The following is a 16,484-nucleotide window of genomic DNA, read 5'->3' as shown; positions in this document are numbered from 1 at the left end:
ATCTAGGGTATCAATATTTTCAGTCAGGGAATCCGACCAAGCCACCCCAGCACTGCACATCCAGGCTGAGGCGATTGCTGGTCGCAGTATAACACCCGTGTGAGTGTATATACATTTTAGGATATTCTCCTGCTTTCTGTCAGCAGGTTCCTTTAGGGCGGCCGTATCAGGAGACGGTAGTGCCACCTGTTTAGACAAGCGTGTGAGCGCTTTATCCACCCTAGGGGGTGTTTCCCAACGTGCCCTATCCTCTGGCGGGAAGGGGTATGATGCCAATAACCTTTTAGGAATTATCAGTTTTTTATCGGGGGAAACCCACGCTTCATCACACACTTCATTTAATTCTTCAGATGCAGGAAAAACTACAGGTAGTTTTTTCTCACCAAACATAATACCCTTTTTAGTGGTACTTGTACTATCAGAAATGTGTAAAACATTTTTCATTGCCTCAATCATGTAACGTGTGGCCCTACTGGAAGTCACATTCGTCTCTTCATCGTCGACACTGGAGTCAGTATCCGTGTCGGCGTCTGTATCTGCCATCTGAGGTAACGGGCGTTTTAGAGCCCCTGATGGTCTTTGAGACGCCTGGACAGGCACAAGCTGAGTAGCCGGCTGTCTCATGTCATCAACCGTCTTTTGTAAAGAGCTGACACTGTCACGTAATTCCTTCCATAAGCCCATCCACTCAGGTGTCGACTCCCTAGGGGGTGACATCTCCATTACAGGCAATTGCTTCGCCTCCACATCATTTTCCTCCTCATACATGTCGACACAATCGTACCGACACACAGCACACACACAGGGAATGCTCTGATAGAGGACAGGACCCCACTAGCCCTTTGGGGAGAAAGAGGGAGAGTATGCCAGCACACACCAGAGCGCTATATATATATACTGGGATAACACTATACAGAGTGTTTTTCCCCTTATAGCTGCTGATTATATTATTACTGCGCCTAATTAGTGCCCCCCCCCTCTTGTTTTACCCTTTTCTGTAGTGCAGGACTGCAGGGGAGAGTCAGGGAGACGTCCTTCCAGCGGAGCTGTGAGGGAAAATGGCGCCCGTGTGCTGAAGATATAGGCTCCGCCCCCTTCTCGGCGGACTTTTCTCCCGCTTTTTTCTGGAATCTGGCAGGGGTTAATATACATCCATATAGCCCTGGGGGTTATATGTGATGTATTTTTGCCAGCCAAGGTGTTTTTATTGCTGCTCAGGGCGCCCCCCCCCAGCGCCCTGCACCCATCAGTGACCGCAGTGTGAGGTGTGCTTGAGGAGCAATGGCGCACAGCTGCAGTGCGGTGCGCTACCTTGTTGAAGACTGATGTCTTCTGCCGCCGATTTTCCGGACCTCTTCTTGCTTCTGGCTCTGTAAGGGGGCCGGCGGCGCGGCTCTGGGACCGGACTCCGAGGCTGGGCCTGTGTTCGGTCCCTCTGGAGCTAATGGTGTCCAGTAGCCTAAGAAGCCCAAGCTGGCTGCAAGCAGGCAGGTTCGCTTCTTCTCCCCTTAGTCCCTCGATGCAGTGAGCCTGTTGCCAGCAGGTCTCACTGAAAATAAAAAACCTAAAACTATCTTTTTTCTAAAGAGCTCAGGAGAGCCCCCTAGATTGCACCCTGCTCGGTCGGGCACAAAAATCTAACTGAGGCTTGGAGGAGGGTCATAGGGGGAGGAGCCAGTGCACACCAGGTAGTCCTAAAGCTTTTCTTTTGTGCCCAGTCTCCTGCGGAGCCGCTATTCCCCATGGTCCTTACGGAGTTCCCAGCATCCACTAGGACGTCAGAGAAATAACATTTGCAGAGAGAGTTAGATTTGGGTGGGTTATTTTATTTCTGTGCAGGGTAAATACTGGCTGCTTTATTTTTACACTGCAAATTAGATTGCAGATTGAACACACCACACCCAAATCTAACTCTCTCTGCACATGTTATATCTGCCTCCCCTGCAGTGCACATGGTTTTGCCCAATTGCTAACAGAATTCCTACTGCGATCAACCTGGAATTACCCCCCAGGTCCGAGAGGCCTTCTCCAAACAACTCCTCCCCCTTGTAAGGCAACGACTCCATATGCCGCTTTGAGTCGGCATCCCCCGTCCACTGTCGGGTCCACAGGAGTCGCCTAGCAGAAATAGACATAGCATTTATTCTGGAGCTTAGTAAACAAATGTCTCTTTGAGCATCCCTCATATATAAAGCAGTATCTTTGATATGCTCTAGGGTCATTAGAATGGAATCCTTATCTAGGGTTTCAAGTTCCGTAGAGAAGGAATCTGTCCATGCTGCGATAGCACTACACACCCAGGCCGATGCCATAGACGGTCTAACGATAGTACCGGAATGTGTGTAAATGTGCTTCATGGTAACCTCCTGTTTACGATCAGGAGGATCCTTGAGGGAAGCTGTATCCTGAGAAGGCAGTGCCACCTTCTTGGATAAGCGTGTCCGCGCCTTGTCTACCTTCGGCGAAGGTTTCCATCGTATCCTGTCCTTTTGTGGAAAGGGATACGCCATAAGAATCCTTTTGGGAACTTGTAGTCTCCTATCTGGAGATTCCCAAGCCTTTTCGCACAAGTCGCTTAGTTCAAATGAGGACGGAAAAGTGACCTCAGGCTTTTTCCCTTTATACATGTGTACCTTCGTGACAGGGACAGGGGGTTCCTCAGTGATATGCAAAGCCTCTTTAATGGCCATAATCATGTAACGAATACCTTTCGCCACCTTTGGCTGTAATTTTGCATCCTCATAGTTGACACTAGAGTCAGTCTCTGTGTCGGTATCTGTGTCAGTGATCTGGGATATGGTGCGTCTTTGAGACCCCGAAGGTCCTGGTGCCACAGGGACAGGCATGGTCTGACTACCTGACTGATCCCTAGCTTCAGCCTTGTCTAATCGTTTATACAGTAAATTTACATTTGCATTCAAGACATTCCACATATCCACCCAATCCGGTGTCGGCGTTGCCGACGGCGACCTGACCATCATGCACTCCCCCTCCTCCTTAGGTGAGCCTTCCTCGTCAAACGTGTCGACACACACGTACCGACACACTTCACACACACAGGGAATCTCTTTTCTGAAGACAGGTTCCCCCTGAGGCCCTTTGGAGAGACAGAAAGAGAGTATGCCAGCACACACCCCAGCGCTATATGTCCCTGGAGAAAAACACAGAATGCTTACCCAGTAGCGCTGCTGTAGTGTATTCTATAGATTGTAAGCTTGCGAGCAGGGCCTTCCTACCTCTGTCTGTCTGTTTTTACCCAGTTTTGTTCTATTACTGTTGTTCTAATTGTAAAGCGCAACGGAATATGCTGCGCTATATAAGAAACTGTTAATAAATAAATAAATAAATAAATAAATGCCAATAATGTGCCCCCCCTCTACTTTAAAGCCCCCTTTTACCGTGTGTCAAGCAGGGGAGAGTCCGGGGAGCTTCCTCTCAGCGGTGCCGTGTAGAGAAAATGGCGCTGGTGAGTGCTGAGGGTGAAGCCCCGCCCCCTCGGCGGCGGGCTTCTACCCGCTCAAACTTATTAAAAAATGTCGGGGGCTCTTTTATATACACATGTACAGTGCCCACCTGTACATGTATATACACTTTTGCCATAGGAGAGGTGTTTTATTGCTGCCCAGGGCGCCCCCCCTGCGCCCTGCACCCTTACAGTGTCCGGAGTGTGTAAGGTGTAGCGGAGCAATGACGCACAGCTGCAGTGCTGTGCGTTACCTCTGTGAAGCACCGAAGGCTTCTGCCGCCTGAGACGTCTTATTTCTTCTGGCTCTGTGAGGAGAACGGCGGCGCGGCTTTGGGGTGAACGCCCAGGACGAACCTGTGTTCATTCCCTCTGGAGCTAATGTGTCCAGTAGCCGAGGAAGCAGAGCCTAACATTTAAGTAGGTCTGCTCCTCTCTCCTCAGTCCCTCGATGCAGGGAGCCTGTTGCCAGCAGTGCTCCCTGAAAAGAGAAAAAATCCTAACAAAAATGCTTTCTAAGCAGGAAACTCAGGAGAGCTCCCTGCAGTGCACCCATTCTGCTCTGGGCACAGTCTAAAACTGAGGTCTGGAGGAGGGGCATAGAGGGAGGAGCCAGTGCACACCCAGAATCCTAAAATCTTTCTTAAAGTGCCCTATCTCCTGCGGAGCCCGTCTATTCCCCATGGTCGTTACGAAGTCCCCAGCATCCTCTAGGACGTTACAGAAAATGCAGGCGTGTCCAAATGTTTGTAGGGCGGGTGTGTGACGTCAATCCCGGTCCTGAACAGGCTGAAGTGTTCGCAGCGGCTGATTAAGTCCTGGGCTACTCAGACACTGCACAAAATCTGTTTGTACAGCTCTGCTACACATGCGTTCGCACACTTGCACAGCTAAAATACACTCCCCCTATGGGCGGTGACTATCTGATCACAGCAGTGCAAAAATCGCCTGCCAGAGATCAGATCTGAATTAGGCCCAGTGTCTTGACAGTGTTAATTTTAAAGTCACATGTTCCATAAATGACAATTAGGAAATGGAAAAACAAAATAAGGTCCAGAACTGACATAGTGTAGCCACAATGCTAATGAATGAAGTACTATCAGCCAATGAGAAGAGGTTAGATAGTTCTGCTTTGTCCCAGTGGCTGCAAAAGATAAACCTCCTAAGAAACCTATCTGGAGATGCGTCCATGTAGTAGCACTTGTGCTACTGTTACATGTACAGATCCATAGCATACTCAATGTATGCCTGACCAAATTCTGTCTCTCCAGACGTAAAGTCTAAAACAACCTGAAATCTATACATGGACTTGGGGGTCATTCCGAGTTGATTGCACGCTGCAACTTTCTGCAGCCCGTGCGATCAGATAGACGCCACCTATGGGGGAGTGTATTTTAGCTAAGCAAGTGTGCAATCACATGTGCAGGGGAGTGGGGGAAAAAGTTTTGTGTAGTTCCTGAGTAGCTCTGTACTTACTCAGCCACTGTGATCACTTAAGCGTGTCAGGTCCCGGAATTGACGTCAGATACCCGCCCTGCAAACACCTCAAAAACGCCAGAAAACGGTCAGTTGCCACCCAGATCCACCTCCCTGCTGTCAATCTTCTTGCGCTTGCCCCTGAGATCGCTTCCTTCGCTGTTCTTGTCGCTGCCTGGTGACGGCCATCGCCGGGCAACGACGCGCCAGCGCATTGCTGCCCGCGCGAATGCGCAGTTGTGACCCATGCGCACGGCTGCGAAAAATTGCAGCGTGCGAACGGGTCAGAATGACCTCCTTATTTTGTTGTGCTGTATGAAAATGTGAATATTTACAGCCCTGCTACTGTATGCACCTACTCTAGATAAATGGCCTATAATGTCCAGAGATCACAAGAGGACACAGCTGATTCACATTGTTGAAGGAGAGCACTCTGCGCTGTCGCCTCGTCCTTCTAGGCACTGGGACCCTGGACCGCAAGAGGTGCGACGCCCGACCTGACCGATCCTGCTACTGCATGTGTGCGGTTCTCTGCGCGTCTTCTCTCCTCAGGTCTGTGTAGTGAAGGATGTGCCATTGAGTGTTTCACAATGGAAACTGTATATACTATATCCAAGATCCACTGTGTCACCACGCTACCTCTATATATTATATACTCCACTGCCAGCACCGAGTATATGCACATATGGGTGTGTACTACGCCATCCGGTATTAACCCCATACATTTCCGGCTGCACCTTGAGATACTGAATCATGTACCTGAGGCATACGGTTTAACCCTGTGTTATTCTGCACCTGCTTAGTTTCCACCCGTTAAGTTATCTGCCATATGGACTACCCTTCATGGCACACCACTGACACCTATTAACATCACAGGATCTGCCAATACAAATGACATACCTTCAAATGACTCTATGAATTTAACGATATTTGGATGCTTCATCTTAGCCAGGAGAATCACTTCTTGTCTGGAGTCTTGAATCGCACTTGAAGACTGAAAAGACCAATTTCAAGCACGTACAGTATATCAGCAATTCCATGCAACATATTTGTATCCTGACCTGTCTGTTAAAGTAATTTTTAAGCAATGCATCTAAACAGAAAGACAAATAAATAATATAAGCTATATAACGGTTCTGTGACCTGGACACATATGTACAGGAGAATATCTGTCAGTTCACTAAGAGCCAGCAGAACCAACTCCTCAGTGATACCAGTGCCTCCCAGCAAGCAGGCTGCAAATTGTTCCACTGTGTGTAGGCAACAGGCACATAGAAAAAACCCCAATATCCCTATTCTTGTTCCCTTTTGTGCCACTAGCCACCCTTTCATGACTCTTAACAAGTCACAATGTTTATTATAGTGGATCTTGTATTCACGTGTCTGTACCATCAATACGGTGGTTCAGAAATTAGATGTAGGAGTGTATCCTAAAAGCACACACTGTACCACTAAGCAGGCCTAGGTCAGTACATGGGGTGTCCCAAATCGCCCACAGTATATTTCTATGTAAAAGTAAAAACCTCTGGCACTAAGTTTGTGTTATTCAAAAATATCACACAATTCAAGATGATAAAAAAGTGAAAATAACAAATTTATACTAACGATGGGCACGGTTAAGTATAAAATGAAAAAAAAAAAAAAAATATAACCCCCCCCCCCCCCCCAAAAAAAAACTATTAGAAAAATATTCCAATTAAAACACGCAGATAGGATGCTGTTGGCTCATAAAGAATGGCACTATGCAGATGTTCAGTGGCGTGAGACTTAAATGCATATAAATAAGTAGTACTTTTTCAGCAACTGTGTAGAAACGAAAATACACTTATTGAATAAACGCAATGTTACAGTCAGAAACTTGATGGCTCAAAGAGCTAGGATATTAGAAAGCGTACCCGACTGGAGGTGTGCGAGCCACAGATACAGCTTGGGAAAATACCCTGCTTTGACTCCTAGGCAATCCAGAAATGGGTAACAGTAGGTCCACAGGTGGACCTGTACATGCGGGTTGGGTTCGATATGCCGGCGGTCAAAATACCGACAGCAGCATACCGATGGTGATAATCCCGACATGGGCAAGGTAATTATACTTACCTTTCCCCAATGCCCCCCTAACCCTCCCCCGCACTGCCTGACCCTAACCTTCCCCGCTGGTGTCTCAACCTAACCCTTTTCTCCCCTTCAGCCTAATCCCCACCCCCCCCCTTTCCGAGCAAAGCTTATCTGTCCGGCAGCCCAGAAAACATTTGTTTGGGATCCCAGCGGTCGGGATTCCGGTGCCAGGATTGTGTCCCTAGTTGGGATGCCGGTGTCGGGATTCTGGCGTCGGTATTTCCCGTGCATGCTGCCTTTCACCTGTGCACCTACTGTTACCCATGTCTGGATTGCCTTGCAGTCAAAGCAGGGTATTTTCTAAAATACCACAAGGTTTTTTACTTTGCTGAACCTTGCGTCCAATTGAATCCCCCTGTTAGAGTTGCTATAATTTTTTGCTCTGAACCTTTTAATTAATGTGTGGTCCAAATTATTGCTCTCGGGTGTGCATTGTAAATTTAATAACAAAATTAAGTCAGATTGATTTAATAATCAATAATTTGTGCTGCACATGTAAGAATTTGTGGCAAACCTGGATTTTAAGAAGAAGTATGATATATAGGATTCTATGTACTAAGCCTTGGAGAAAGATAAAGTACCAGCAAATCAGCTCCTGTCATTTTTCAAACACAGGCCCAGATTTATCAAGCCTTGGAGAGTGATAAATTACACGGTGATAAAGTACCAGCCAATCAGCTAATAACTGCCATGTTACAGGCTGTGTTTGAAAAATTACAGTTGGGAGCTGATTGGTTGGCACTTTATCACCGTGCAATTTATCACTCTCCAAGGCTTGATAAATCTGGGCCAGTGTCTGTAACATGGCAGTTAGGAGCTGATTGGCTGGTACTTTATCTCCAACCACTTATCTCTATCCAAGGCTTACTACTTAAATGCCATAGTCTTGTGAGAAGTAATATTCCGCATCTTGCTTACCTGTGGAAGTCTTATTTCCTTCATTACATATTTCTCACCCGTATTTTGGTGACACACTAACAGTGCTTTACCAAACGACCCCTCGCCAATAACGTTCAGCACTTTGTAGTGATCCATTGTGCCTTGGAAAATAAATAGATGTTACTTCTTATGGCAATTTACTGTGACCTACTGAACTGTGTGATTGGAGGTGATAACATGTATGTAGATGATATGGAGAACCTTTGTTTCTGATTTATGAAGAGCACTGGATGCGCACAGTTTATGTATTGTGGTTTTGCCCCAGTTTGCCTAGAGGAGCAGACTAGCTGCATGCATGCTCTTCACTGTCGGAGACCAGACATGTGCGCAGGCCCATAGTGTGACAGAGCACTCAGCATATGGGTAATCATATCATTGTTTGAGCTTCTACTGTAAATCCATCTCATCAAATAAGTATTTTCTGTTTTAGTACGTGGGGTGGAGATGTATCAATCCTTCTACAGAGGGGAGAACAAGTGTAGAAGTTGCCCATAGAAGATTCTAGCTAGCAATTATCAAGTACATTCCATAAAATTACCACAGTAAGTTTGAAGAATTTTTACTTAACACACACGCGCACACACACACACACACACACACACACACACACACACACACACACACACACACACACACACACACACACTATATATATATATATATATATATATATATATATATATATATATATATATAATGGCCAAAGTACCTAGACAGGAGCTTCTCTGCCAAAGCGCAAATAATTGGTGCAAAATGTTTCCCATCTCCGTCAGCTCAGAGCTGCTGCAAAACAGTGCTGTCTCCACCACTTATCTCATTCAATAATTTTGTTCTGCAATCTTCAATCTCATTTCTGCTCTGCAAAACTGGGCTGGGCACACAAGTGCACTTACTCTATACTCTGCAAGGAATGCCTGGCAACATACATCTGAGCCTATTAAGCACCTGCTCCCCATAAACACCGCCATCTTGCTCCACAAACCCGTGCGCTTTAGCGTAAAGCCATTTTAGTTGCAAAAATGGGAGCATATATAAACGCCACAAACAAGATCTAGGAGGAAATTGAACACAGGACTTCAGTACTGTGAGCAAGCAATCTAATCATTGCGCCATTGTGCTGCTTTATTTACGAAGCCGCAGCTTACCGGCAGTTTGGAGGTGAAAATGTAATGGCAATCACAGCCACGTCAAGCATGCCGGCCTTCACACTTACTGCAAGTGAGGCTTGAAATTTTAATCTCCAACCCGCCGGGAAGCCTCCACTTTGTAAATAAAGGGGTCTATGGGGGTCATTCCGAGTTGTTCGCTCGCTAGCTGCTTTTAGCAGCATTGCACATGCTAGGCCGCCGCCCTCTGGGAGTGTATCTTAGCTTAGCAGAATAGCGAACGAAAGATTAGCAGAACTGCTACTAAATATTTTCTTGCAGTTTCTGAGTAGCTCCAGACCTACTCCTAGATTGCGATCACCTCAGTCCGTTTAGTTTCTGGTTTGACGTCACAAACACGCCCTGCGTTCGGCCAGCCACTCCCCCGTTTCTCCAGCCACTCCTGCGTTTTTACCTGGCACGCCTTCGTTTTTTAGCACACTCCCTGAAAACGCCATGTTGCCGCCCAGAAACACCCACTTCCTGTCAATCACACTACGATCACTCGAGCGTTGAAAAAACGTCACTCGAGCTTATGTAAATCTACTAAGTTTTGTGTTAAATAACTAAGCGCATGCGCGCTGCGTACCATGCGCATGCACATTTTCCACCTAATCGCTCAGTTGCGAAAAAAGGCAACGAGCGAACAACTCGGAATGACCACCTATGTACTAAGGGGTCTATGTACTAAGCCTTGGAGAGAGATAAAGTGGATGGAGGTAAAGTACCAGCCAATCAGCTCCTAACTGCCATGTCACAGGCTGGGTTACAAAAAATAGGATTTTAATACCTACCGGTAAATCCTTTTCTCTTAGTCCGTAGAGGATGCTGGGGACTCCGTAAGGACCATGGGGTATAGACGGGATCCGCAGGAGACATGGGCACACTATAAGACTTTGAATGGGTGTGAACTGGCTCTATGCCCCTCCTCCAGACTCCAGTTAGAGAACTGTGCCCAGGGAGACGGACTTTTCGAGGAAAGAATTTATTGTTTAAACACAGTGAGTGTCATACCAGCTCACACCTCGAACATGCCGCAGAACGTGGCATTCAATAGAACACCAGCCGACGTCATGAAAAATATACAGCTATATACTGACCGAAAATGTAACACAACCTGTGTGTAAACACTGCCAATAATAACATACCACATGCCATGGCATGAATAACGTCAGCAACAGACTTGACTGAAAAGAAACACCACATGAGTGTAACCACAACCAATAGCTGCAGATCCAGTACGCACTGGGACGGGCGCCCAGCATCCTCTACGTCTAAGAGAAAAGGATTTACCGGTAGGTATTAAAATCCTATTTTCTCATTCGTCCTAGAGGATGCTGGGAACTCCAAAAGGACCATGGGGTCTATACCAAAGCTCCAGACCGGGCGGGAGAGTGTGGACGACTCAGCAGCACCGATTGAGCAAACTATGAGGTCCTCATCAGCCAGGGTATCAGACCTGTAGAACTTAGCAAACGTGGTCAACACCGACCAAGTAGCAGCTCGGCAAAGTTGAACTGCCGAGACTCCTCGGGTCTCCGCCCAAGAAAAGCCCACCTTCCTGGTAGAATGGGCCTTCACCGACTTCGGGAACGGCAATCCAGCCGTAGAATGAGCATGCCGAATCGTATCCCAGAACCAGCGTGCAATAGTCCGCTTAGAAGCAGGGGCCCCAATTTAGTTGGGAGCATACAGGACAAACAGAGCCACTAATTCCCCAATCTGAGCCGTTCTGGCGACATAAAAATTCAAAACTCTGACTACATCGAGAGACTTCGAATCAGCCAAGGCTTCAGTAGCCACAGGTACCACAACAGGCTGGTTCCTGTGAAACTCAGAAACCACCTCTGGCAGAAATTGTTACCGAATTCTCAATTCCGCTCTATCCACCTGGAAGATTAAATAGGGGCTCTTGTGAGACAAAGCCGCCAATTCCGACCCCCGCCTTGCGGACGCCAGGGCCAATAGCATGACCACTTTCCAAGTGAGAAATTTTACCTCAACCTTTCGGAAAGGTTCCAACCAGTGTGACATAAGAAACTGCAACACCACGTTAAGGACCCATGGTGCCACTGGGAGCACAAATGGAGGTTGTATGTGCAGCACTCCTTTCACGAAGGTCTGAGCTTCTTGAAGGGTGGCCAATTCCTTTTGGAAGAGAATTGATAAGGCCGAAATCTGCACTTTAATGGAGCCTAACTTTAGGCCTGCATCCACACCTGCTTGTAAAAAATGGAGAAAAACGACCCAGCTGAAATTCTTCCGTAGGAGCCTTCTTGGATTCACACCAAGACACATACTACCTTAAAGCTTCGCCGTTACTCCTTTTCTAGCCCGAAGCAATGTGGGAATGACTTCACCGGAAATACCGTTTCGGGCTAGGATATGGCATTCAACCGCCATGTCGTCAAACGCAGCCGCGGTAAGTCCTGATACACGCCCGGTCCTCGCTGTAACAGGTCCTCTCGTAGAGGAAGAGGCCAGGAATCTTTCAAGAGCAAGTCTTGAAGAACTGGATACCAAGCTCTCCATAGCTAGACCGGAACAATGAGGATCGCCTGAACCTTTGTTCTTCTTATGGTTATCACCTTCGGAAAGAGTGAAAGTGGAGGGAACACAAAGACCGACTGAAACACCCACAGTGTCACAAGGGCGTCCCCAGCTATTGCTTGAGTGTCCCTTGACCTGGAACAATATCCTTGAAGTTTCTTGCTGAGGCGAGACGCCATCATGTCTAATTGAGGAATTCCCCAAAGACTTGTCACTTCTGTGAAAACTTCTTGATGAAGACCCCACTCTCCTGGATGGAGATCGTGTCTGCTGAGGAAGTCTATTTCGCCGTTTACTAATAGCCGAAACGAAGACCGCTAATAAAGCATTTACATACCTTTCCGCCAAGCGGAAAACTTTTTCGGCTCCTGCCATTGCCGCTTTTCTCTTTGTTCCGCCCTAGCGGCTTGCGTACGCCACCGCTGTTAAATCGTCCGACAGAATTAAGACGGGCAGATCGCAAAGAAGATGTTCTGTTGTAAATAGCTCTTAATTCCAGAATGCTTATTGTAGACAAGCTTCCCGGCTTGACCTTTTCCCCTGGAACTTCTTCCCCTGGAAAAACTGCTCCCCAGTCTCGGAGACTTGTATCCATGGACACCAGGATCTAATCCTGGATCCCGAACCTTCGTCCCTCTAGGAGGTGAGAACTGTGAAGCCACCACAGGAGAGATATCCTGTCCTGGAAAATAGGATTATTTTCCGGTGCATGTGCAGGTGAGCCCCGGACCACAAGTCTAACTGGTCCCGCAAACCACTCTGGTGTTTGACCTGCTCACCGAATGGCCTCGTAGGCCGCAACCATCTTCTCCATCAACGGAACGTATTGATGGGTTTACCCTGTTGCAAATCTGATCCGTCTCTGGATCCTCAAATCTCTTTCCACAGGAAAAAACAAATTCTCAACAGGTCAGTATCTAATCTTATTCCCAACTCCTACATCTGCGTCGTTGGGATCAACAGCGATTTTCTGTGTTGAAGAACTGTCAAAGAGAAACAACGATTTGTACCTCTTGTTTCTTGACCTCGCCGTAGTCAGGAGAGCGTCCCATTACAGAATAATAATGGCTCTTACTATTGAAGAAAAAAATAAGATTTTACTTACCGGTAAATCTATTTCTCGTAGTCCGTAGTGGATGCTGGGGACTCCGTAAGGACCATGGGGAATAGACGGGCTCCGCAGGAGACAGGGCACTTTAAGAAAGAATTTGGATACTGGTGTGCTCTGGCTCCTCCCTCTATGTCCCTCCTCCAGACCTCAGTTAGAGAAACTGTGCCCGGAAGAGCTGACAGTACAAGGAAAGGATTTTGGAATCTAGGGCAAGACTCATACCAGTCACACCAATCACACCGTATAACTTGTGATAAACTTACCCAGTTAACAGTATGAACAACAACGGAGCATCAGATCAACCCTGATGCAACCACAACATAACCCTTATTTAAGCAATAACTATATACAAGTATTGCAGAAGAAGTCCGCACTTGGGACGGGCGCCCAGCATCCACTACGGACTACGAGAAATAGATTTACCGGTAAGTAAAATCTTATTTTCTCTAACCATGGGGATTATACCAAAGCTCCCAAACGGGCGGGAGAGTGCGGATGACTCTGCAGCACCGAATGAGCAAACACAAGGTCCTCCTCAGCCAGGGTATCAAACTTGTAGAACTTTGCAAAAGTGTTTGAACCTGACCAAGTAGCTGCTCGGCAAAGCTGTAATGCCGAGACCCCTCGGGCAGCCGCCCAAGAAGAGCCCACCTTCCTTGTGGAGTGGGCTTTTACTGATTTTGGAAGCGGCAATCCAGCCGCAGAATGAGCCTGCTGAATCGTGTTACAGATCCAGCGAGCAATAGTTTGCTATGAAGCAGGAGCACCCAGCTTGTTGGATGCATACAGGATAAACAGCAACTCAGTTTTCCTGACTCTAGCCGTTCTGGCTACATAAACCTTCAAAGCCCTGACCACATCCAGCAACTCGGAATCCTCCAAGTCACGAGTAGCCACAGGCACCACAATAGGTTGGTTCATATGAAAAGATGACACCACTTTTGGCAGAAAATGTGGACGGGTCCGCAATTCTGCCCTGTCCATATGGAAAACCAGATAGGGGCTTTTATGTGACAAAGCCGCTAATTCTGACACACGCCTAGCTGAAGCCAAGGCTAATAGCATGACCACCTTCCACGTGAGAAATTTTAACTCCACAGTTTTGAGTGGCTCAAACCAGTGTGACTTCAGGAAACTCAACACCACGTTAAGATCCCAAGGTGCCACTGGAGGCACAAAAGGGGGCTGAATATGCAGCACTCCCTTTACAACGTCTGGACTTCAGGAAGAGAAGCCAGTTCTTTTTGAAAGAAAATGGATAGGACCGAAATCTGGACCTTAATGGAACCCAATTTCAGGCCCAAAGTCACTCTTGACTGTAGGAAGTGAAGGAAACGGCCCAGCTGGAATTTCTCCGTAGGGGCATTCCTGGCCTCACACCAAGCAACATATTTTCGCCATATACGGTGATAATGTTGAGCCGTCACATCCTTCCTAGCCTCTATCAGCGTAGGAATGACCTCATCCGGAATGCCTTTTTCTGCTAGGATCCGGCGTTCAACAGCCATGCCGTCAAACGCAGCCGCGGTAAGTCTTGGAACAGACAGGGCCCCTGTTGCACAAGTCCTGTCTTAGAGGCAGAGGCCACGGGTCCTCTGTGAGCATTTCTTGCAGATCTGGATACCAGGTCCTTCGTGGCCAATCTGGAACAATGAGTATTGTTCTCACTCCTCTTTTCCTTATGATTCTCAGCACCTTGGGTATGAGAGGAAGAGGAGGAAATACATAGACCGACGGGAACACCCACGGTGTCACCAGTGCATCCACAGCTATCGCCTGAGGGTCTCTTGACCTGGCGCAATATCTCTGCAGCTTTTTGTTGAGGCGGGATGCCATCATGTTCACCTGTGGCAGTTCCCACCAACTTGCAATCTGCATGAAGACTTCTTGATGAAGTCCCCACTCTCCCGGGTGGAGGTCGTGCCTGCTGAGGAAGTCTGCTTCCCAGTTGTCCACTCCCGGAATGAACACTGCTGACAGTGCGCTTACGTGATTCTCCGCCCAGCGAAGAATTCTGGTGGCTTCTACCATCGCCACCCTGCTCCTTGTGCCGCCTTGGCGGTTTACATGAGCCACTGCGGTGATATTGTCTGACTGAATCAGAACCGGTTGGTCGCGAAGCAGGGTCTCCGCTTGACTTAGGGAGTTGTATATGGCCCTTAGTTCCAGGATATTGATGTGAAGGCAAGTCTCCTGCCTTGACCACAGCCCTTGGAAATTTCTTTCCTGTGTGACTGCCCCCCCACCCTCGGAGGCTTGCATCCGTGGTCACCAGGACCCAGTCCTGAATTCCGAATCTGCGACCTTCGAGAAGGTGAGCACTCTGCAGCCACCACAGGAGAGACACCCTGGCCCTGGGGGATAGGGTGATTAACCGATGCATCTGAAGATGTGATCCGGACCACTTGTCCAGTAAGTCCCATTGGAAGGTCCTCGCATGGAACCTGCCGAAGGGAATGGCCTCGTATGATGCCACCCTCCTTCCCAGGACTCGAGTGCAGTGATGCACTGACACCTGTTTTGGTTTTAATAGGTTCCTGACCAGTGTCACGAGCTCCTGAGCTCTCTCTATCGGGAGATAAACCTTTTCTGGTCTGTGTCTAGGATCATGCCTAGGAGAGGCAGATGAGCTGTAGGAACCAACTGCGACTTTGGAATATATAGAATCCAGCCGTGTTGCCGTTACACTTCCAGAGAAAGTGATACGCTGTTCAGCAACTGCTCTCTTGATCTCGCTTTTATGAGGAGATCGTCCAAGTACGTGATAATAGTGGCACCTTGCTTCCGCAGGAGCACCATCATTTCTGCCATTACCTTGGTGAATATTCTCAAGGCCGTGGAGAGACCAAACGGCAACGTCTGAAATTGGTAATGACAAACCCGTACTGCAATTCTGAGATACGCCTGATGAGGTGGATAAATGGGGACATGAAGGTATGCATCCCTTATGTCCCGAGTCACCATAAAATCTCCCCCTTTCAGGCTTGCAATGACCGCTCTTAGCGATTCCATCTTGAACTTGAACCTTTTCAGGTATACAGTATGTTCAGGGATTTTAAATTCAATATGGATCTGACCGAACCGTCTGGTTTCGGGACTACAACATGGTCGAATAATAACCCCCTCCTTGTTGAAGGAGGGGAACCTTGACCACCACCTGTTGAAGATACAATTTGTGAATTGCAGTTAACACTGTTTCCCTCTCGTGGGGGAAGCCGGCAGGGCCGTCGGTGAGGGGGCATCTTTTCTTAAAGTCCAGCTTGTATCCCTGAGACACAATATCTATTGCCCAGGGATCTAACAGGGAGTGAACCCACTTGTGGCTGAACTTACGAAGGCGTGCCCCCACCGGGCCTAGCTCCGCCTGTGGAGCCCCAGCGACATGCGGTGGATTTTTGTAGAGGCCGGGGAGGACTTCTGTTCCTGGGAACTAGCTGTGTTGTGCAGCTTCTTTCCTCTGCCCCCGCCTCTGGCAAGAAAGGACGCACCTCGGACTTTCTTGTTTCTTTATACGAAAGGCTGCATTTGATAATGTCGTGCTTTCCTAGGCTGTGCAGGAATATAAGGCAAAATATCAGAATTACCAGCTATAGCTGTGGAGACCAGGTCCGAGACCCTTCTCCACACAATCCTCAGCCTTCCATATGCCTCTTAAGTCGGCATCATCTGTCCATTGCATATTCTACAG

General features: G+C 47.8%; 1 protein-coding gene across 3 annotated transcripts in view; it reads right to left on the bottom strand.

The window, feature by feature from the left end:
- NEK3 (NIMA related kinase 3) overlaps positions 1-16,484 on the bottom strand; it is a 139,914-nt gene that overhangs the window by 93,488 nt on the left and 29,942 nt on the right. For 2 of the 3 annotated variants that reach the window (XM_063951935.1, XM_063951934.1), the window contains 2 exons: positions 7,970-8,091; positions 5,840-5,933 (listed from right to left, as the gene is read on the bottom strand). In XM_063951935.1, the coding sequence (XP_063808005.1) occupies positions 5,840-5,933; positions 7,970-8,086 (211 nt within the window). In that variant the 5' untranslated portion in view covers positions 8,087-8,091. The remainder of the gene's footprint in view (positions 1-5,839; positions 5,934-7,969; positions 8,092-16,484) is intronic. The other variant, XM_063951936.1, reaches the window with a different exon arrangement.

The sequence above is a fragment of the Pseudophryne corroboree genome, chromosome 2, assembly GCF_028390025.1.
Source record: "Pseudophryne corroboree isolate aPseCor3 chromosome 2, aPseCor3.hap2, whole genome shotgun sequence".
In the NCBI taxonomy this organism is placed as follows: Eukaryota; Metazoa; Chordata; class Amphibia; order Anura; family Myobatrachidae; genus Pseudophryne; species Pseudophryne corroboree.
This window is presented reverse-complemented; position numbering and strand designations above follow the sequence as displayed.